This window comes from Parasteatoda tepidariorum, chromosome 9 (genome assembly GCF_043381705.1).
Source record: "Parasteatoda tepidariorum isolate YZ-2023 chromosome 9, CAS_Ptep_4.0, whole genome shotgun sequence".
NCBI classification, from domain to species: Eukaryota; Metazoa; Arthropoda; class Arachnida; order Araneae; family Theridiidae; genus Parasteatoda; species Parasteatoda tepidariorum.
In genome coordinates, this window is record NC_092212.1 from 25,154,679 (window position 1) to 25,175,244 (window position 20,566).

The 20,566-nt window shown below is 28.8% G+C and overlaps 1 protein-coding gene across 4 annotated transcripts in view; it reads left to right on the forward strand.

The window, feature by feature from the left end:
* Positions 1 to 20,566, forward strand: part of LOC107445027 (Vesicular acetylcholine transporter) — a 299,143-nt gene that overhangs the window by 127,634 nt on the left and 150,943 nt on the right. For 3 of the 4 annotated variants that reach the window (XM_071184877.1, XM_071184880.1, XM_071184881.1), the window contains exon 3: positions 1,204 to 1,227. The exons of the other annotated variant lie outside the window; for it this stretch is intronic. In XM_071184877.1, the coding sequence (XP_071040978.1) occupies positions 1,204 to 1,227 (24 nt within the window). The remainder of the gene's footprint in view (positions 1 to 1,203; positions 1,228 to 20,566) is intronic. 4 annotated transcript variants of the gene reach the window in all.

The window sequence follows — 20,566 nt, forward strand, 5'->3', positions numbered from 1 at the left end:
ATTTGCAAAATTTACTTTGTAGTTATTTACCGTTTTCTTAATTATTTGGGCATGTCCGGAGCAGTTGGCATCTCTGCTCATAGTTTAAAAAAATCTGTATTAGTTTGTAGTTTTTGGTTTAGTAAATTTGATTTTATTCTAATTTAATCTTGTTTTATTTTATTTTTTAAAGTTATTTCGTACGCCACTGTATATAAATTATGTAAATACTTTATAAAACGCCACTTCCTTCCAGCTAGCTGCCTATCTAGAAGTCCTAGCTTGCAAGAATATTAAATAGGGGTAGCCAAATAACAATATAAGTTATTTGGCTAATTATTTGGCAAATATTAATTATTTTTTTTGCACTTTAATTATTTTATTTGCATTTAATTAGTTAAATATTTTTTATTTAAGTTGTTTATAGCTAGTGGTACAGAGATGCCAACTTGCTCCGGACAGCAAATATACATTTTAAAGTGGTAGTTTATCAATTGTGATTCTCGGTTAAATGAATTTAATTTAGTAGATTTTTATCCACCACTGTTTCTAAATAATTTGTAGGCTTATGTGATTCCCCACTCTGGAATACTTATGCCAGGCTTTACCTTTTAAAAAGCAAGCAAAAATAGTCAAATATATGCAAAATTTACTTGTAGTTATTTACCATTTTTTCAGTTATTTCGGCGTGTCCGGAGCAGTTGGCATCTCAGCAGCAGTTGGCGTGTCCGGAGCAGTTGGTAGAAAAATTATTTTAAATCTAATTTTATTAAATCAATAACTAAATAATAAATCATAAAACGTACTACCTTTCTAAATATTCAACTAAAAATATTCCGAATTTTTTGAACTTCTTCGGTTTCATTAAATTTGTCCCTCACTTTTCAATTCTTTCTAGATCCCATCAACACTATGACAATTTTTTTGTCGTGTTTTCAATAATACAAGTTAGTTAATGTGCAAACCGGTTTAATTTTTGGATAATCCAGACTACATTTAAAAAATAGAACAATTTGTTTGATTAATTTTGAACTAAATGGAAATTTTATCGTTTTGCAATAAATTTAAACAGTTATATATTACTGTTTTATAGTACATTAAATATAAATATTTCATTCATTGTTATATTATATTAAATTGAATACGAATGATTTGTTTTATTTACGTGTTAATCAAGAAATAATTTTGTTACTACTTTTTTGAATTTCGAAAATATTTTTATAGGATTTCAAAGTAACATTACCATTGGTAAGTAAATGTTTTAATTTACTTTTGTTAAACAGTTTTTCTAAGCTTTAAATAAATATTAGAAGTTCTCAAACTCCTAATATATTTCTTTTTTAACAGTATTCGATTTTTGTTGTCTTTTTTGTTTCCTATGTGCATCAAAAGAATCGTAAAAACAATACTTTTACGATGCTAATAAGGAATCTTTATAGCTAAAATTGACTCCATTTCTAAAAATACTTCATGATTTGCTACCTTTTGGTTTCTTAAATTTATCAATAGAATTGCAAAATCAGTTAATCTATGTTTTACGATATCAATAAGGAATTATTAAAGCTACGAACATATTTCCTTTTTTGGAGCAATTTAATTTCCTAAATTTCTCTTCTCTCGTCTTGTTGCTCTAAACTATATAAATATATTGTAAAAGTAAAGAATCTATGTTTTATAATATTAAGATGGGATCCTTATACATACAAATATAATTCACTAATATGAGAAGTATGTGTTTTGTCGCCGTTTTCGTCTCCGAGGTTTATCAATAGAATTCTAAAAACAGTTAAGTCTATGTTATTACAATATTAATATGAAACTATTATCGCTACAAATATTTCAATTATAAAAGTATTACACATTTTCTTCTTCTTTTTGTTTCCTAAATTTATCAGCACAATTGTACACATAACTGCAGTTAATGATTGTAATTACAAAATTAATATGGAAAACTCATAGCTGCAAACTTATTTCATTTCTGAGATCATTGCACGTTTTGTTGGCCTTCTGTGCTCTAAACTTATCTGTAAATTAAGACAGTTAATTGTTGCTTTACAATATTAATAAGGAATTCCAACAGCTACAAATTTACTTTATTATTAAAAGTATTACACATTTCTTTGTTCTTTTTGTTTCTTAAATTTATCAATGGAATCGTAAACACAGTAACAGTTAATTTATATTATTAAAATATTAATAAGGAATTCTTATCGTTACAACGATTTCATTTCTAAAAATATTAAAAATTTTGTTTACCTTTTTGTAACTTACATTTATCAGTAGAATTATACGACTAATCTTTGTAAAGTATTCTAATAGCTAGAGAAGAATATTACACGAGGAATATTATAAGAATATTATTACACGTTTTAGTGTCCTTCTTCATATCTAAATGTATTAAAACATTAGCAAGAAAGTTAGTCTATATCATAACAATATTAATGAGAAAATTTATATTTAATTTAAAAGAGTATAACACGTTTTGTTGCCCATTTTATTTCCTAAATCTATCAATAGAATCGTGAAAAGAACAAGAATTTCAGACTAAATCCAAAATATCCTGAAGATCAACAACCCATCGCACAGCAAACGGAATGTTATGTCCCTGACCTCCTATTTTATTTATGCGCGAAGCACTAGTCTAAATATTTTATTTTGTTGCTCTGCGTTTTCCCTTTTCTTTCGAAAAGTTACTATCTATTGGCATTAATTCAGAAAAGCATTTCGCGAACGCCATCTGAGTGTTTTGGGAGAACGTTATTAATGTTTGCGTCCTAATTTGCGTGTTGTGGACTATGTATACATTAAATATAACTGTATTAAGAAAGAGAAATTGAATTTTTTATAAAGGTATTTTTTTATCAAAGAAAAAACAAAAAAAGAGATAGACTGTTTTAATTAATTTTCTTTCTAAAAAAATGCATCATTTATTTTCGTATGAATATAATTTAGCTTGACATAAAATATTGTATACCTGTCAAATTTATTTATTCTCTGGAAGGAAATATCTTTAAAAGCAAAAAAGTAAATTTTCACTTCGATCTAAAGTAATAACTTTGATATAGAGCGAATTTAACTCTTGTACATACAAATTAGGTAAATTTATATATTATGAGCTTTAAATCACTCTATGATGAAAAACTTTTAATGCATGACTAAATTGTTATGAAAATGAAAAAAACATCTTTGTGAGATTAACTGATAGTACATTTGTGGTTGAATTATGCTGATATTTGAAAGATTTAGCTCCGAATTTGATTTAGAAACATAACAATGTTCGTTCGTTCGTTCGTTGTAGTGGAACTGGGCGTCTGAGGCCTTACGGCCCTTTACATAACAATGTTCTGATTTCAGAACTAAATGTGGAGTTTAGTATAATTAATATAAATTGATGAATACTTGCTTACCCTGGATTATTGCTAACAAATATTATTCTCAATCTTACGAATAAAAATTATATATGTACATTTTAACCTGCCAAGTTTTATTACTTCCTAGAATTTTCCAAATTGTAGTAAAAATATAATTGAAATACAATTTTAGATAAATAAACGTATGTAAAGGGTATTTCAAAATTTAGTCAAAATTTGAACTAAATTGTAAATTAATTGATTCAGTGAAAACAAAAACAATTTGGCAGTTGATAGGTTAGGGAAAAATGTACCTCAAATGAAGAGAACAGCGAGTTTTCATTGTTGACCTACATTTCAAAAGCACAAATACTGCATGAGATATTTATATATGCTATACGCTATGCTTAAGCTATGTATCCTATAAAGTATTCAACAGTTAAACTATGTATCCCATTCTCTATATGTATCCAATGTATCCAATGAAGTAGATAGGGTACATAAATTCTATCCTATGTACTTCATGTTCAAAAGATAAAAAGAATATATGATTGAATTTAAAAAAAGTGCTTTTTTTTATTTAATTCAAATTTAAATCTTGCCCATATTTTGGGACACCGTTTATATACATAATTGATTGATTTGCATAAAGTAAAAATAATTTTAAACTAAACTTATAAAAATCCAATGATTAAATTTTTTCTATATATTTTATTATCACATTAAATATAAAAAAATAATACGGAAAATCCATAATAATTGGAAGCTGGGGATAAATTCTAAAGAGACAATCACTTCACCGACAACTTACTTACCTGACATGACCCCTTCGCTGACATGATTCCACTGACAGTTCATTTCACCGACAATATCATTTCGCCATAATTTAATTTATATTTTCAGCTAAATTGTATTAATTTTTAAAATATTTTACTCTGAGCAACATTTAGAATTTTTTTAACATTTAGTGCGTATTAATTTGCAGAAATAATAAATATGTTATTAAATATTTCATTTAAGAGTTTGATTATTCTTGAGACCTGGGGAAGCAATAATTAAGCATGAGTACTAAAAAAATGTCCTGAGAACGTATCAATTTTAATTTTTACTTATAAACTTTCCTTTTTTCGAAATTAACTCAAAAATATTTATTTAAAGTTTAACTTCCTTATTAGTAAAAGAATAATTTTATTGTAAATTTTTTCTAACGAATAACTTGATGTAATGGTTGGAAACACATGTGTGGTACATATTTCCCATGTATGTGATGAATGCGAGACACTACTACAATCCTATATATAATTTCAAAGTCCTACGTATAATTTAATATTTTGCTATTTCAATTTTTCATTAGTCAATTAAAATTTCGCCATTACAATTATAATTTCCTGAACCAGAATTGTTAAGATTATTAAATGCAAAGCTTCGTTGCTTGCAGCAAAAAGGTTTACGCTATTATTGGTTTTCTTTATTGGTTATATTGTAATAAATATTAATTCCAATTAAACGAATATTAGCAATTTTGAATGGTATATGGTTTTAGCAAATATTTGAAATGATAAACTCTTTTTTCATTTCATTTCTCTGGGATTAAGACTATTTATAATCTATAATTGGTATAAACTGTTGAATATGATTTATTTTAAATACAGTTAATTAACAATCACAACGCTACCTAAAATTATTGTGTTTTCCATAAAATATAAATGCTTGGGAAGAAAGGGATGTATGAAAAAGAAATTAATAACTTAATTACTTACTAAAACCCAATTCATAATTATTGCAATTAATGTAATTGCAATTTATATTGATATGTTTGTTTATGTGTAACTACTATAAAAATCAATATCAGTCTAGAATTTGTTGTTGTGTAGCATTACATATCATATCATAAGCCATTTTATCCCCAACCAGTGGTTTGCAACCCCCAAGAGATTCGTGAGGTGTTTAAAGGTAGTTCATGAATATATGGTTGCAATGGTGGAATTTTAAATGACTAAATTTAAAGTATGACACAATAACAAATTATAGTAAGACTATAAAAAATGATGTCTAGAGCTGCTGTCAGAGGATATAGTGTTTTAAACGCACCACACCCAAATCGTTAAGCTCAATATTTTCTAGTAAAATATAAGTTTATTAAGAGATTAAAATTTTCAAAAATTTTTCCTTGAAATTTTAAATAAATTCTCTGGAATTAATTACCAAAAAAATTATATTTTATAAAGCAAAATTAAAATAAATATAAAATTGACGTATACTTCATTTGAAACTTTGGAAATCTCCACATCATAAAAAATTTTCATTTATATGCCCCTACAAAAAAATAAGGTGTTTTTAAGGTTAATAGATGTAAAAAAAATACATTTGAGGTATGAAATTAGGTTATGTTTTGCACCAATAATAACCTCATTGATAAACCTCAATTTAAACTTCATTTACACCTCGTTTATAGCTCAGAAATAATTTTAGCCTAGATCGGGTGAATTTATTCACACCTAAAATATAAGTATTTGAAGTGTAGAAAAAATAATCCGTACACCTCAAAATCAACCTCCCAAAGCTGGTTGCTCTAAAGTAGATTTCCATCAACCTCAAAACAACCTGGAGTGGCAATAAAACAACTTTATACACTTTGATTATGCATTTCGGGAGCTTGATCTTTTAACGTTGTTTTTGATATCAACTTCGAATAAACCTCAAATCAACCTTGACACCTCAAAACTACCTCATATAAACCTCAAAAATACTATAAGTTTTTGTAAGGGTGAATGCTAAGAAATGGTAGCAAATCTTGATCTCAAACTGAAGTAATGAAGAACGAAGCCTAACTCTTGAATCTAGGTTCTTCCCAACACCAAGAATTTTCCTTTACACGACTTGGTATAATGTAGCCGCCACTATTTTTGTTATGCAGTTACACTAAAATTTATTATTATAACACACATAAAATACACATAACAGTCAGTAAATATATTTTCAAGATACAATATAAAGTAAGAATTATTAATTTAAGATGCATGTGTATAATACAATATTTCTAAAGATAAAATTAGTTTGTTAATCAAACAAAAACACAGCACGGAGAGGGTATTAATATGAATTCGAACTAGGCTTAACAATATTGAAACGAATAGAAATTAAATATTATAAAATTAACTGATCTATGTAAACTTTCTTATTAGAATATAATTATATTTATTATACAATTAAAAGCATACATGCCTTTTTATATTAAAAGTTTACTTGCTTGTTGTTATGGAATGTACAGACGTTCGAGGCGAAATCGAAGTTTCACCTTCTCTGTGCAACTGTAAGCAAAAATATGGATCGTTTGAAATTGGCGGAATTGGAGTGTACTCCGAAATTGGAGAAAATAATGCATGAATGAAGAATATTCTTCGTATTTTTTGCGTAATTCTTATCAATTGCTGGTGTTGGATTTAACTGCATTCTTAGAAGTGTGTATGAATGCTCGAATAAATATTAACTTACATAACACGCAACTTTTTAGTTCCAAATTCGGATAAGTATTACACCACTGTTCTTACGAAGTACAGTGTTACTATTAAATAATTACTTCTCCAAAATGTTTAGTAAATAAGTATTTAATAACTTATTTATTGAATACCGACAAATTCTGCTCATTAAATACAGAAAGAAATTCCGAAAGTTTCTCAGAGAAATTAAATAATATTTGAACTAATAATAAAGAAGATTTGGCCGAAAATATGAATCAAAATTGATCATATTGGGGAAATGATTATGTCGGTGAAATAATAACTTACATAAAGCAATATCAGGTAAATAAGTTGTCGGCGAAATGATCGTGTCAGCGAAATTATCTTGTTTGCAAAATGATGTATCGATGAAATAATCGGGTAGGCAATTGATCGAGTCGGCGAAATGAGATATTGGGGAAGTGATTATGTAGAAGAAATGAGCGTGTTGGAGAAATGGTGAAATAATCTTGTTGGTGATGTGATCTGTCGGTGAAGTGTGTGTCGGCGATATGCACACACGGCCCATTCCAAAAAAAAATATTGATTAAATGGTTAATCTCTGCTGAAAAAATTGGTCAAAAATATCTTGTTTCAATAGCTAGTGAAATACTTAGTTCACTAATACTAAGCATAATCTCCAACTACTATTAAATTTCCGCATTCGCGAAGCAATATTTGCTTTTAGATTCAATTTTTACTTTAAAAATAACTGCCGAGGTGGCTGGTGGTAGATGGACCCTGGGTTTAAATTTCCTTGCCATCCAGCTAATCTTGTAGTTTTCTCCTCATGTAACTCAAATTCGGGTCTCTTTCATAAAAAAAAGAAAATTTCCATGAAAGCTAGTTTATCCAATGGTTGATCGAACTGTTCCCTAGTCGGTTGTACAAAATTACAAGTCTGTGGAGTTGAATATTGATAGTCGTTAACCTTAAAACGCGTTGACTGTTTAACGCCTTAATAAAGTAAAATAATTTTGAATTAACCCGGTTCAAGTTAGCGTTGCATTCACGCATTATTTTGTTGTGATATGAAAAGTACCATTTTTTGCTTAAAGCAATTGTAATAATAATTTAATAATTTTTAAAGACAGAATGTGTCATGATGTATCCATGACTTCAAGTATGATTTATCTTTTAATATTTATTTATTGTTATGTATGCCTATGCAGGCTTGTGCATTCCTTCTAATGTAAAGGAACCGATATCACAATATTGAGAAGGGCAGCATAAAGATTAGTCCGGAAGTTGCGGTGAAAGTGTAAATTGCTACTTGTATGCAAAACACTGCTTATAACAAACGGTGACATCACTTGGCGAGAAGGGGCATTATCTTTTAATAATAATTTGTTTTCAATTAGGAAGAAAACGTTTCGACCTTGTGCTGTTAAAGTTTTGGATATTAATTATAAGATTTTAGTTTCTCACTACAAGTAAAAATCTATAAGGGTTGAAATCTCCTGAAACTTTATTCTTCTGTAAAACTCTGATTTTAATAGTTGCAGTTCTAAAGAGAAAATATTGCTTGAAAATAAATATCAAATATGAAATAAGAGATTTTTGTAATAATTAGAAAAGATTTATTTAAATCTGATAGCTCATACATCATACAAAACGAATCCTTGATATACGTGAATGTGAATGGTAATTTCTCTTTAGGACGGGTGTCCAGCCGAGGACTGAATGATTTAAAAAATTGGAAATCTTGTGAGCAAAGGGCGATAAAAGAATGAAGCAAACGGTATGTTTATCGCGTATGCTTTTAAAATTTTATTCAAGAATTTTGGTGTTTAGTTACAAAAGGTAACAACAGATGGCGCTGCAAACTATCGATGATCAGAGAGATCAATTCTAGCATTAAAACATAAAAGAGAGTAGCCATACAGGATTAGGAGGTTTAACCATGCATTCTGTTGAACAACGTTGTTTCTGGTACTAGAAAATCACAGGCTAGATTACTGTTTCACGGTGTATATTTTCATTATAAGAACTCAGTACAGCGTACAGTGTCATCTGTGCTTAACTTTTTGTAGTGTGGCAATCTCAAATAATGTAAGGATGTCATAAATTGGAAAAGTTCAGAAACCCAGGTATAAAGCATCAATGAGAGAAGCATCAATGAACTTAGCATAGTATTTGCGCTACGTTAACCGTAAAGCTAGCCTTATTTTCTACCTTAGAGACATGCGATAAGTGGGGAAAAATTTGCACATGCGCTGTCAAGCTCAAATAACGTTAACGTTTAAGTGAGGGGGAATCATAACATGCAAAATCTCTCTTTTGATATTTACGGTATGCAAAGTATTTATTGGATATTATTTTCCTTTATGTTAAATAGTTATGATAGCAGTTGCAAATGTTAGCAATCTATTATTTTCCTCCAAAAAATGGTTTCCAAGAAGCTTAAAATATCCTTTTTTAAACGAAAATTATTTTTATTTTTTTAAAAGAAAGTTATCTTAAAAGAAAAAAAAAACTTATGTAGAAAAAAAGTTTGATTTAAACAATTCTTTTCTTTCAAGTTCGTATAGAATTCCTTTTTAAATGCATTTTTAAACCAACTGTTGTTATTTCGTTTTTTTAATTGCATATCTTATTTTTTTCATTTCATTCATTTCGAATAATTCTAGAAAAAGTATGCGGAATTTTAATGGAAAAACAGCGGGCAGTCAATAAAATTCCTCTTTTTCCTACCATTCGTAATAGTAACTGAAAAAAAATCCTCGAATCTATGCTTAAATATTTAAATCACTCTTTTGTGTATGCAAATGAAGACGAAAGCTCACAGCGCCAATGCAAAGAAAATCAATTCTTTCGGAGAAGAAACTATTTTATATTATTTTTTCCTGCATCTCTTATGACAATTAGACCAACTGGGAAATAAAATGGCGTAAATCGAAAAAGGTTGAAGATTTTGAATAAAACACTTTATCTGGGGGTTTTGGTCACAGTAATGCATGTTTTGGAAAGTGAGAAATTCGACTGCAACAAACGTTATTTTATCTTTTTGTATTGATGTATAAATGAAGTGACTATAAAAAATGTTTTAGTAAGGTTTTGTGAAAACTCGGAGGATATACTCTAACACAGAGTTATTGAACCTATGACACGCCGGTCACTAGATAACATGTGACATATATGTCCCACAGACGAAAACACTACTGGGACATATGTGTCTCGTCTAAAAAACCCGGTAGAACATATATATCCCAGACCTCAAAATTGTTCAAATAGTTAACTTTTTATTTCATTTTTGCACGATATTGCTCTTTTTTATTACTTTATTTGATTTTTTTTACTTTATTTAATAATATATCATATTTACTTTATATTATTATCTGTTAAAGACGTAATTTGTTTTTTTTATTGCAGAAGAAAAAAAATGATTTAGAAAGAGTTATATTGTATTGATGCATCTAATTTATTATGAAATAAAAAACAGTATCCAGAATTAATTGTCTTAAATTTATTTTATTGCTAACCACAAAATGTTGCTCACTTTGTGATATTTTCCTAAGCTTAATGTTAACCTGAAGTTTGAAATGTTGTTTATTAGATTTTAATTAGAAGCAAGTTAAAATATGCTTGCAAAACAGTATGTATATTTACACAATGTAATTCTATAGCTTGAAATCAATTTATTATGTTTCTAACTATACATAAAAATCTAGTGATGGTGTTGCTGTTTTTGGTTCATTTTTATTGGCTGGAAAATCACGTGGTAGGATCCAGTTTTCCCTCATACATTTCCATTTTGTTTTGGTTGTCATCAACATAAAATTAATAAAAGTTAACATTTTCGTGGTTCTCCGCTCCTTGCAAAGCAAATGCTGGTTAGTTCCATCAAAAAGTCCTCCAAGAAGGCAAATTTCTCCCAATACTTGATCCAGGAGTTTCCTTGTCTTCTAGATTGGATTCAAAATTACATGCCTACGGCGTTGAACGTTAGTGGTCATAGACCCAAAAATTGAATCGGTTGTTAAACGATGGTTATAAAATGAAATAAATATATATCAATAACATTATTATAAATTACCGTTATTGAGATTCGTTTAATGATTCAGAAACTAACGATCAGCTTTTATGCACAATGTGATGTGAGCAAAATTAGCATTTAATAGATCCGCTTGTATGGTAAGCCAAAATATTAAATTACGCTAGTGAATGCACCAAATGTGTTAAAACAATATAATGTTATAAAAATATAAGTGTTATTTTAAAAAATGATTACTTAAAAAAATTCTTCTGTTCATTAATAGAACTAAATATTTATAATACTAATAGATAATAATATTTGGACGAGAGAAGTGGAGGCACAAGCGTAAGCAAACAGAATTCTCTTTAGTACATGTATGTTGAGAGAATAATTTCAGTTATTGCGAAGCAATCATGGAGGTTAGTAAGCGATAGCGAGCTGATGGCTTTGCCCCATAGTATATAATAAGAGAAAAATATGTTTTCTGCACGAAAATAGTAGAACAATGGGGTTCAGCTAAAATCATATTTTTTTTTTCATTTAGTAGAAAGTTACGAAGTGATACACTTATTTTTGCTTATTTTTCATATTGCAATAGAAAAAAATCTTGTTCTAGCAAATTCGAAGTTGAGGAACTAAAAAGTAGCCTATCGTAAGTACAGAAAAAAAAGAAAAAAGGTTAGACATTTTTAATAAAGAAAATTAATGAAGAATTTCGGAATAAGAAATAAATGTTTCTTAAAGTTAAGAAATTCAATTCTTTGAAGTCTTATTGCATTAATGCGTTCATGGTCCTACTATGTATATGTAAATGTAGTAGATGTATTCTAGGGCTTGTTTCCTAGTTTTAATCTTTAAAACATTGTTTACCGTCTAAAAGTATTAAGTATTTAACAATAGAACCGTAAAATGAGACATTTTAATCAAAATTAATTTTTATTATTTTTTTATTTATTAAAATTTTACATTTAAAATTATTATTATTTTTTTTTCTTATTTTATTCTATTTTATTAATTTTTTTAATTTATTTTTTTCAATTCGCAAAAATGTACAGTCTTTGCTTTTTTTCCATTCTTAGGAATGTAAAAAAAAAACAACAACCTATGTACTGTTCCAATATTTCAATGAAAAGAAATAAAAAAAACATAGTGTCCCAGGTGCTATTGCTGTTGGAAATTACACCAAAATTTATTTTTCGAGAACCGAAAAATATTCGTTTTTTATTTTGATGCAAAATAGAATTTCAAAAAAAAAAAAAAAAAAAACACTCGTATATTTTCTTTGACTTATAATTTTTATATTTTTAAACTAATAAATAAATAAATCTTTTATATTTTGCATTGATACACTCAAATAATTTAAATAATATTATTCATTTCAATATATATAATAATTTCTGATAATTAAATAGTTTTTTTTAATGTTTTTGATTGATTTTCCTCTATGTGAAAAATAAGACGTTCAAATTTTTTTTTATAAATTTTATGAAATATTTTTTTATATTAAAAACAGTTTTTTTTTAACTATTGCATGAAAAAATAAATAATTGAAATATCAATTTTCAGTAAAAGGAAGTTAAAAAAAAGGAAAGGCTCATTTGAGTTTTTGAAACTAAAACTTTTTTACGTTTTATTTTAATAAGAAATCTGACAATAGCAGTTTCTTTTAAAATCTTTTTCTATTATTATTTTTATATAAATCATGTTCCTAAAAAGAATACGAACTTGGAATTGAAAAAAAATTAAAAAAATTAACTGAATTTACCAAGTAGTATTTTTTAATAAAAATGAATTAACATTTTTCATTTGAAGAAAGGAAAATAAGAAAGCATCTCCTTTAGGATTCGCATCTGGGACTAAGGCCAATCAATTACAGCGCAGATAATCTATTCACTGTTCCCCGCGTTTACATTCAACAGACAGTTTTTATTCTAATTTTGAATAACTAAACCTTTGAGATCACATGCTTTTCCAGCTGCTATAGTGGTGCAAAATTTGCATTCTATACTATATTATTGACCATATTTTTTAATTGTTTCGTTTCAATAGAAATTTTACAGATACATACTTCTCTGTCACAACTCATCAATGGCTGTACCGAATTCAAAATGAATACTTTATATTAAAATCATTCTAAAGTTCAATGATTAAATAAAGTTAAATTTTGAGCTTGATAGGAGGTTTATAGTCAGATGACATTAGAAGTGAAATTTAACAGGTGCAATTCATGCATTGCCACTTCGTATTTTAGCCTTCATAAAATGTCTAAGCGAATATAATAGAATCACTTGATGCTTTGCTGTCCAGATTCAGATATTATGTATTACTTGACAGCTAGTGAAGCCTCAAAGCAGTATAGGCTGCTGTTGTTTAGGGAATAGAGCCACCCAGGTTTGATTCCCAGCGATGACTAGTCAATACAAACTCTACTTCCGGCTCGCTTCCACCCCTTACAAAAATTTAAGGTGTTTTTCAAGTTTATTTGAAGTTGTTTTGGGGTGTCAAGGTTGATTCAAGGTTTATTTGAAGCTGTTTTAAAAAACAACCTTAGATGAGCAACTTCTCAAGGTGTATAATCAAGGTGTGTGAAGTTTATTTATTAATTTATTACAGTCGTTGAACAGCCGACCCAATTTTTGGGTTTACGACTACTAATGTTCAACTCCGTAGCCGTGTAATTTTGAACCAATCCAGAAGACAAGGAAACTCCTGGATCACTACCCCCAGAGGTATTAATTTGTTATGGGAACATGGAGGACTTTGTGATTCGACAGATTTAACTTGGACACGCGCCAAGGCCTTACCAACCAGGCTATCTCGGCTCCAGGTGTATGAAGTTTTTTTTATCCCGCTTGAGGTTGATTTGAGGTTGTTGGAAATCTACTTTAGAGCAACCAGCTTAGAGGGGATATTTTTGAGGTGTACTTGCCGCTTTTTATACACTTCAAGCGAATAAGTATATTTGTATATTATAATAAGCATATTTATAATAAGTATATTTGAGGTGGGAATAATTTCACCCATTCTGAACTAAAAGTATTGCTGATTAGATCTGAGGATGATTTTATGAATGTAAATGAGGTTGAAATTGAAGTTTATTAATCAGGTTACCTTTGATGCGAATTATAACCTCATTTTCTACCTCAGATGTATTTTATACATTTGTCAATTTTCAAACAACCACAAAAACACTTCGTTTTTTTTGTAAGGGACAGCAGAGCTGACGTAAAATATCATCGAAGTAAGATGGACCATGGGTTAGAATCCTCTTGCTGTCTGCCTAACCGTGGGGCAGGAGAATTCGGGTTTTTCCTCTCCATGTTACCCAAATGTGGGTTAGTTCCATTAAAAAATCGTCGGTTAAAAGTGGTTTGTCTCAATGCTTGATACAGGAGTTCCTTTGTTTTCAGGGTTGAGTTTAAAATTAAGAATTTACGGAGGTGAAAATTGATGGCCGTAAACCCAAAAAGGAGTCGGCTGTTCAACACTGGGTTAGAAAACAAAATAAAATGCAATGAAAAACATGTTAAAATAACGTAATAAAATCAAATTAAATTAAATAACAAACATGCTGTATATTATTTATGCTTATAGAAATATAATAAAATATTAATCACTTTAACCAAATTTAGATATGATTATACAAAACAGCAGATTATCATACATATCTATTTGATTATCACGGTTTGGCGTAAAATATTTTAATTGGAAGAGACGGATGAGCTTTGAAAGCGTCTTCAATCAGTTTTACTTAACACTTTAGAAGGCCGTAGGAAATATACTTTGTACCACATTCATTAATCTTTAATTGTCGATGGGAAGTTATTTTTCCACCTATGATTTGTTCGGCCATCTGCTTATAACTTCAAAAAATAGGAAAAAATAGCAATGAAGATTACTTTGCTTACGTAAATGTGAGTATAAGTAAAGGTTTGCGTGAGGTCAAGAAAAGAGGCTGTCCCCGATGATATATTTTCTCTTGTGCATTATGTGTTCGTTCATTTGATCATTTCTCATCATGTTTATTTGATGTTTATCATGTTTATCATAGAGTTTATAAATTTGATTATTTGTAAGCACTAAAGTTCAAGTTTACGGCCAATTCCTTACATAAATAAAACTTTGAAAATTTTGTAACCGCATACCCATTTAAAAAATGGTTTTTAAAATTATATTAAATTTAGATAATGATCTAAACGAATTTATTTTTATAAATTGATCTCAATCTCAAAAATATGTTAACATGGCCTCATAAGGGAGAAAATATTATCAGTAAAGTAAATTTTACAAAAGCGGCTCAATATAACATTCCCCTCTATGTTGAGTATTTTGTTTAAAAAAATTAAGCTGATTTTCAAATTTTATTGAACATTAATGTTTTTGTGCGCTTAAGTATAACTAACACTTGAAATTAAATATATTTATTTACTTTATTTTCACTAAACCGGGAAATCTTTTTCTTCAGCCACGATTGCGGTTTCCTTTCCACCTCACACGTCTCAATTTAAGTGAATACACCAGCGTCACCATGGCAACCGGAAAAGCTTCTTGATCAAACCCATCATGTCAAATCACGGACCAAGACAGTGTAGGAAGACGTTCAATTTCTTGAGACCCGGTTCCAAAATTGGGGTCGCATTTAGTTGGGAAATTCTTTTCTCTAGGGACCGATGGGCTTTTATTCCATCACTAGGACAGCTACTGTAAAACTCCTCCCCCCCCCAGCCATCGGGGACTCGATGGAACAGGAGATAAAGAGTGATGATATGTTTATTTAAGGCATTAACTCACGTGTTGCCGGTAAATGCGAATGCACATAATGAAGTTTAAGAATTGTCATTTTCACAGTTGCAGACTAATCAATAATACATTGTGGAATAATGAGAGGTAGATGGCATTACGAATTCCGTTGAGTTATCTTTATAAATTATGTTTCTGGCGATTTTATGAACTTCCATACATTAATCATTATTAGGTTTGGTACACTTATATCCAGTTTATGTTTTAAACAGAGTATTGATTCTGTTATGTATGAAACAGGAAAATTTTGTCATTTATGATAATTGGTGAAAATATGGTTATAGAAGTAAACTAAATCTTCCGCATCTGGTATTCTAATATGTTGTTATATGATACTATGTGGTATTTAAAATTATAGTACTGTCATTAAACAAATATTGATTTAAACAAAGTATTGATTTTGCAAAGGACGAAACAAGAAAATTCTGTCATTTATGTTAAATTTTAGAAATTATTTTAATAACAGTTAAGTATTTCTACTGTATCTATTAATCTGTCTGGTAAATAGCCAATACATTTTCATTACTGGCTAGGTTCAATTATTTTGATTTTGGCAAAACTCATTTTCGATTGACGCCTGGTGGCTGAGGGGAAGCGCTTCGTTCTCCCGTGCCACAGGTCCTGGGTTCGATCCTCGGGGAGGGCAAGGTTGACTCAGAATTTCATCCCTTCAGTGGGTCAATAAATGAGTACCAAGCATGCTTGGGAACTAAACACTAGGGGTTCCACGTTCGGCTGACCACCAAATCGGAACATCTGCTCTTGCACCCTAGAGTCCGAGGTCAAGAAAACTGAGATGGGCACAGTAGGCCTTGGCCCTCTACGAGCTGCAGTGCCACTCAGCTTTGTTTTTTTAGTTTTTCAATTTCGATAAATGGTCAATAATGAATCTTTCCCATTAATTAGATGCGTTGATTAATTCCTTTTACATAACTTTTAATTTTAGCCGGTTGCTGATACGTTTATTGAGAAGAGTTAGGCCTATACTTCAATCCCGACAGCTAAGATATAAACTTTCAAAACTTTGAAGGTGTTTGATCAGTTATTTGATAGCTATATGCTGTCCCAAAAAAAAGTAGCTGCTGAAGAATTTACCTAGATGTCTGATATTTGAATGACGCTTGATCTTCATTATTGGAACTAAAGTAATGAAGAACAATTAAATGTGTATTCTATTCTATTGTTTTTATCGCATTGTGATGACTCCTAAGGCTAGGTCTACGTTACAAAAGATACTTTTTTTCTAAAAAAAGATTAGTACCTTTGTATTTTTCTTTGTTTTTGTAGCTAAAATGTGGGGAAAATGAATTAACTCTAAGAAATGTAAAGATATATGGAATTAAAACACGTCATACTTAATATTAAAAAGAAAATTTGATTAATAATAAATAATGGAAGATCCTTTTGAGCGAAATAGACAATTAACCTGGAAACCCCTTCAAAGAATTGTATTTTATGGCAGATTCAATGAGTAATCAAAAATATAGTAGAACCATACTTTTAATAAAATTCTATTCATTCTAAAAAAGTTTTACTTCTTCTTTATTCTTTTATCTGAAAGTTTTTCTGAATTGTTATATTTTAGTGATTTTTTTTAAATTTGTATTTATTCTATAATCCTCTTTTTGTTTAATCAGTAAAACTGATCTCATTCCCTCTTAAAACTGGAAAATTTCATGCGGGTAAAATCCCCCCTCCCAGTTGGGAACGTTTATTACAGAGAAGACAAAACCGGAAAAATTAAAATAGGGATAAAGAAATATTAAATAAACAAATTGATTTTGCTATTTCCTATCAAATAAAATGTATTTGGAAATTAAGAGGTCTTGGTTTTGATATCACCATGAAAACATCTGTGGTACATCTTTTCTTTTAAAACTTACTATTACTTACCTAAATTTAACATAGAATTCTGAATTTTTAATAGGAGTTTTAGCACAAGTACAAATTCTATTTAAATGCAAACACCTATGAAAAAATATTGTAGGGAACTCTTATAATTTAATTATCCTTGGAGCTAAAATTTGATGAAAAAAATTCTATGACGTCTTGCACGCATGAGTCATAAAAAGCACTTAAATGGTTTAAAATAAGTTTTAATAGACATTCAAATGTATTCATTTTGAAACTATACTTGCACAAAAAAATTGAAAAGTAAAAAAAAAGATTAAATTTAGGGAAAAATAAGCTTTTTTTGATTTTATACACAAGAAAAAAATAATTTGAGCAAAAAAATATAAAATATTTAACAATACTCAAGTATTAGCATGAATTTAATTAACATGCGATACTCCGATTACGAAGTTTTATTTTAAAACGTTTGTTAGATGTTGAATAATTTTGCGAGAAAGTTGAAATATTTTAATTGAGAATAACAGATTTAAAGATAAAATTTTGAATAAATAACTTTAAACAAAATATGTTAGTTTGCAAACGATTCCAAGTTTGAAAATGAGAGTGTTATTTTCGGTTTTCAGTATTTTTACTGTATTTTTGGAATTCTTTTTAAAGTTTTATTTTATCTATGGTGTCAAATATATAAGAACAATTATAATCTAGGTTTTTTTTTCAAGACATCGAAAATTTTGTAAAGAAATACCTTCTACACACCTTAAAAAAATCTATGAAGATTTTGAAAACTGTCCAATTTTATTCCTAAAATGAAAATGAAACCTTTAAAATTTCAATGAAATTATGTAACCAATTTTTAAATTTTTCCCGGTTGTGGACTCACAGCATTCTGTATCCAAAATATTTCGTCTTTCTCAAAACGTACGAATATTACTGTAATTCTCCAAAAAAATTTTGCTTAATTTTTAATTGGGCGCTGTGGCTTAGTTGACTATGACGTAAGTAGCAGCACGTCATCATTTTGATAAATCCATATTTCTGGAACTAACTGCTTGAATTGGAGAAAAAAATGGTGCAGGAATTCAAAGCTCGTTTATATACGGAACTGATAATTGCATGCAAAAAAAAATATTTAATAATTATTTGTTTCATATATAGTTCAATAATGATCGAGTTATTAGTTATACCCTCTCATTAAATTATTTTTATTTAACTATCCAAATTCAAAAGTTGAAATAAGCAGGTTTAATAAGCCTTAAGAAATAATTAAGATCTTTGCATTGACAGTATTAGGATTTTTAAAATTGTTTTTTCTTGAAGGAATTTATTTTAGGTTTGTGATTTCTTCACTTGAAAAAATCTTGTTTTACGTAATGTAGTAAAGATAATTATTTCATATAATGGAAAATTTTTCCATGATAATAGAATGAATTAAAAATTAATTTTTTCGAACTATTTTGTCTTGATAAATACCGTTAGGTAAATGAGTTGTGTTACTCTGATAAGAACTGTTAATAACCGTAATATTGTGAACACTGCGCATTTGAAAAAAAAAAAAAAAANAAAAAAAAAAAAAAAAAAAAAAAAAAAAAAAAAAAAAAAAAAAAACTACCGCTTAAATTTTTTTTGAAGAAATACCATGTTGTACATGCATGTAGAAATACCATCTGCTTTGACGCAACTTGATGTGTGTGTTTGAAAAAATGGACAAAGCATATACCATGAAATAAGCATCAAAATAAGCGTAAACATCATTTCAAAATACATCTATTTTGAAAGAAATAGATGTATTTTGAAATGTGTGTTTGAAAAAATAGGCAAAGCACACAATCTGTTTTGAAGGAAACATTCGAATCTTGAAACCAGATTTTATGCATTGTTCATTTCAATACTAATTTCAAACATACATTTCATTATACGCTTGCTTCCTACAAAGCAGATTTTGTGTTTCTCCCATGCATTCAAACACATAATCCGTTTTCTGAACTTCTGAATTTAAAAACAAGTAACTGGTAAATAATGATTGCTCGTTGTGTTTAAAAAATTTAAGTGAATTTTCATATCGCACTTTATTTTGAGAATATTGCAGATGCTAAAAATTTGAGTTCACATTTCAAGATACGTCTATTTCCTTAAAAATAGAAAATTGTAGAAATTTTTTCAAATGCGCACTGTTCATAGGGTTACAGTTATACAACTCATTTACCTAATGGTATAGTATCATGACGAAATAGTTCATAATAATTCATTTTTATTTAATTCTATTATGATGAGGAAAGTTATCCATCATATGAAATGAGGATCTTTAAAATCTGATTACTACATTACGTAAAATTAGATGCCATTTGAAGAACTTAAATTTTTAACACCAACATTATTCTGAAAATAAAGCGGGATTTAAAAATTCGCTTGATTTTTTTTAAACATTGCGAACAAGTATTATTTACTTGTTACTTCTATTTTAATTCAGTAGTTTAGAAAATGGACTGTATGTTTAAAAAAATGGTCTCTCCCTTGAAGGAAATAGATGCATTTTGAAATGCGTGTTTGAAAAAATAGGCAAAACACAAAATTTGTTTTGATGGAGATGGACGTATGTTCAAAAGTGAAAAGCACAAAATCTTTTTTGAAGTAAATAGACACACCTTGAAATATGTGTTGAAATGAACAAAGCACACAATCTGTTTAAAAGGAAAGAGGCATAGATTGAAATGTGTGTTCAAACAAAGAACAAAACACGAAATCTGTTTTGGTGGAAAGAGGCAAACGGTCAAATGAGTGTTTGAAGAAAGGAACAAGGCTCAAAATCTGTTTTGAAGGAAAGAGGCATAGCTTAAAATGTGTGTTTGAAAAAAGAACAAAGCGCAAAATCTGTTTTGAAGGAAAGAGGCGTATCTTGAAATGTGTGTTTGAAGAAATGAACAAAGCTCAAAATCTGTTTTGAAGGAAAGAGGCGTAGCTTAAAATGTGTGTTTGAAGAAATGAACAAAGCTCAAAATCTGTTTTGAAGGAAAGAGGCGTAGCTTGAAATGTGTGTTTGAAAAATGGATGCATAAAAAATAGTCAAAGCATTTTATTTAGTTATCCAAACTACTGAATTTAAAAAGAAG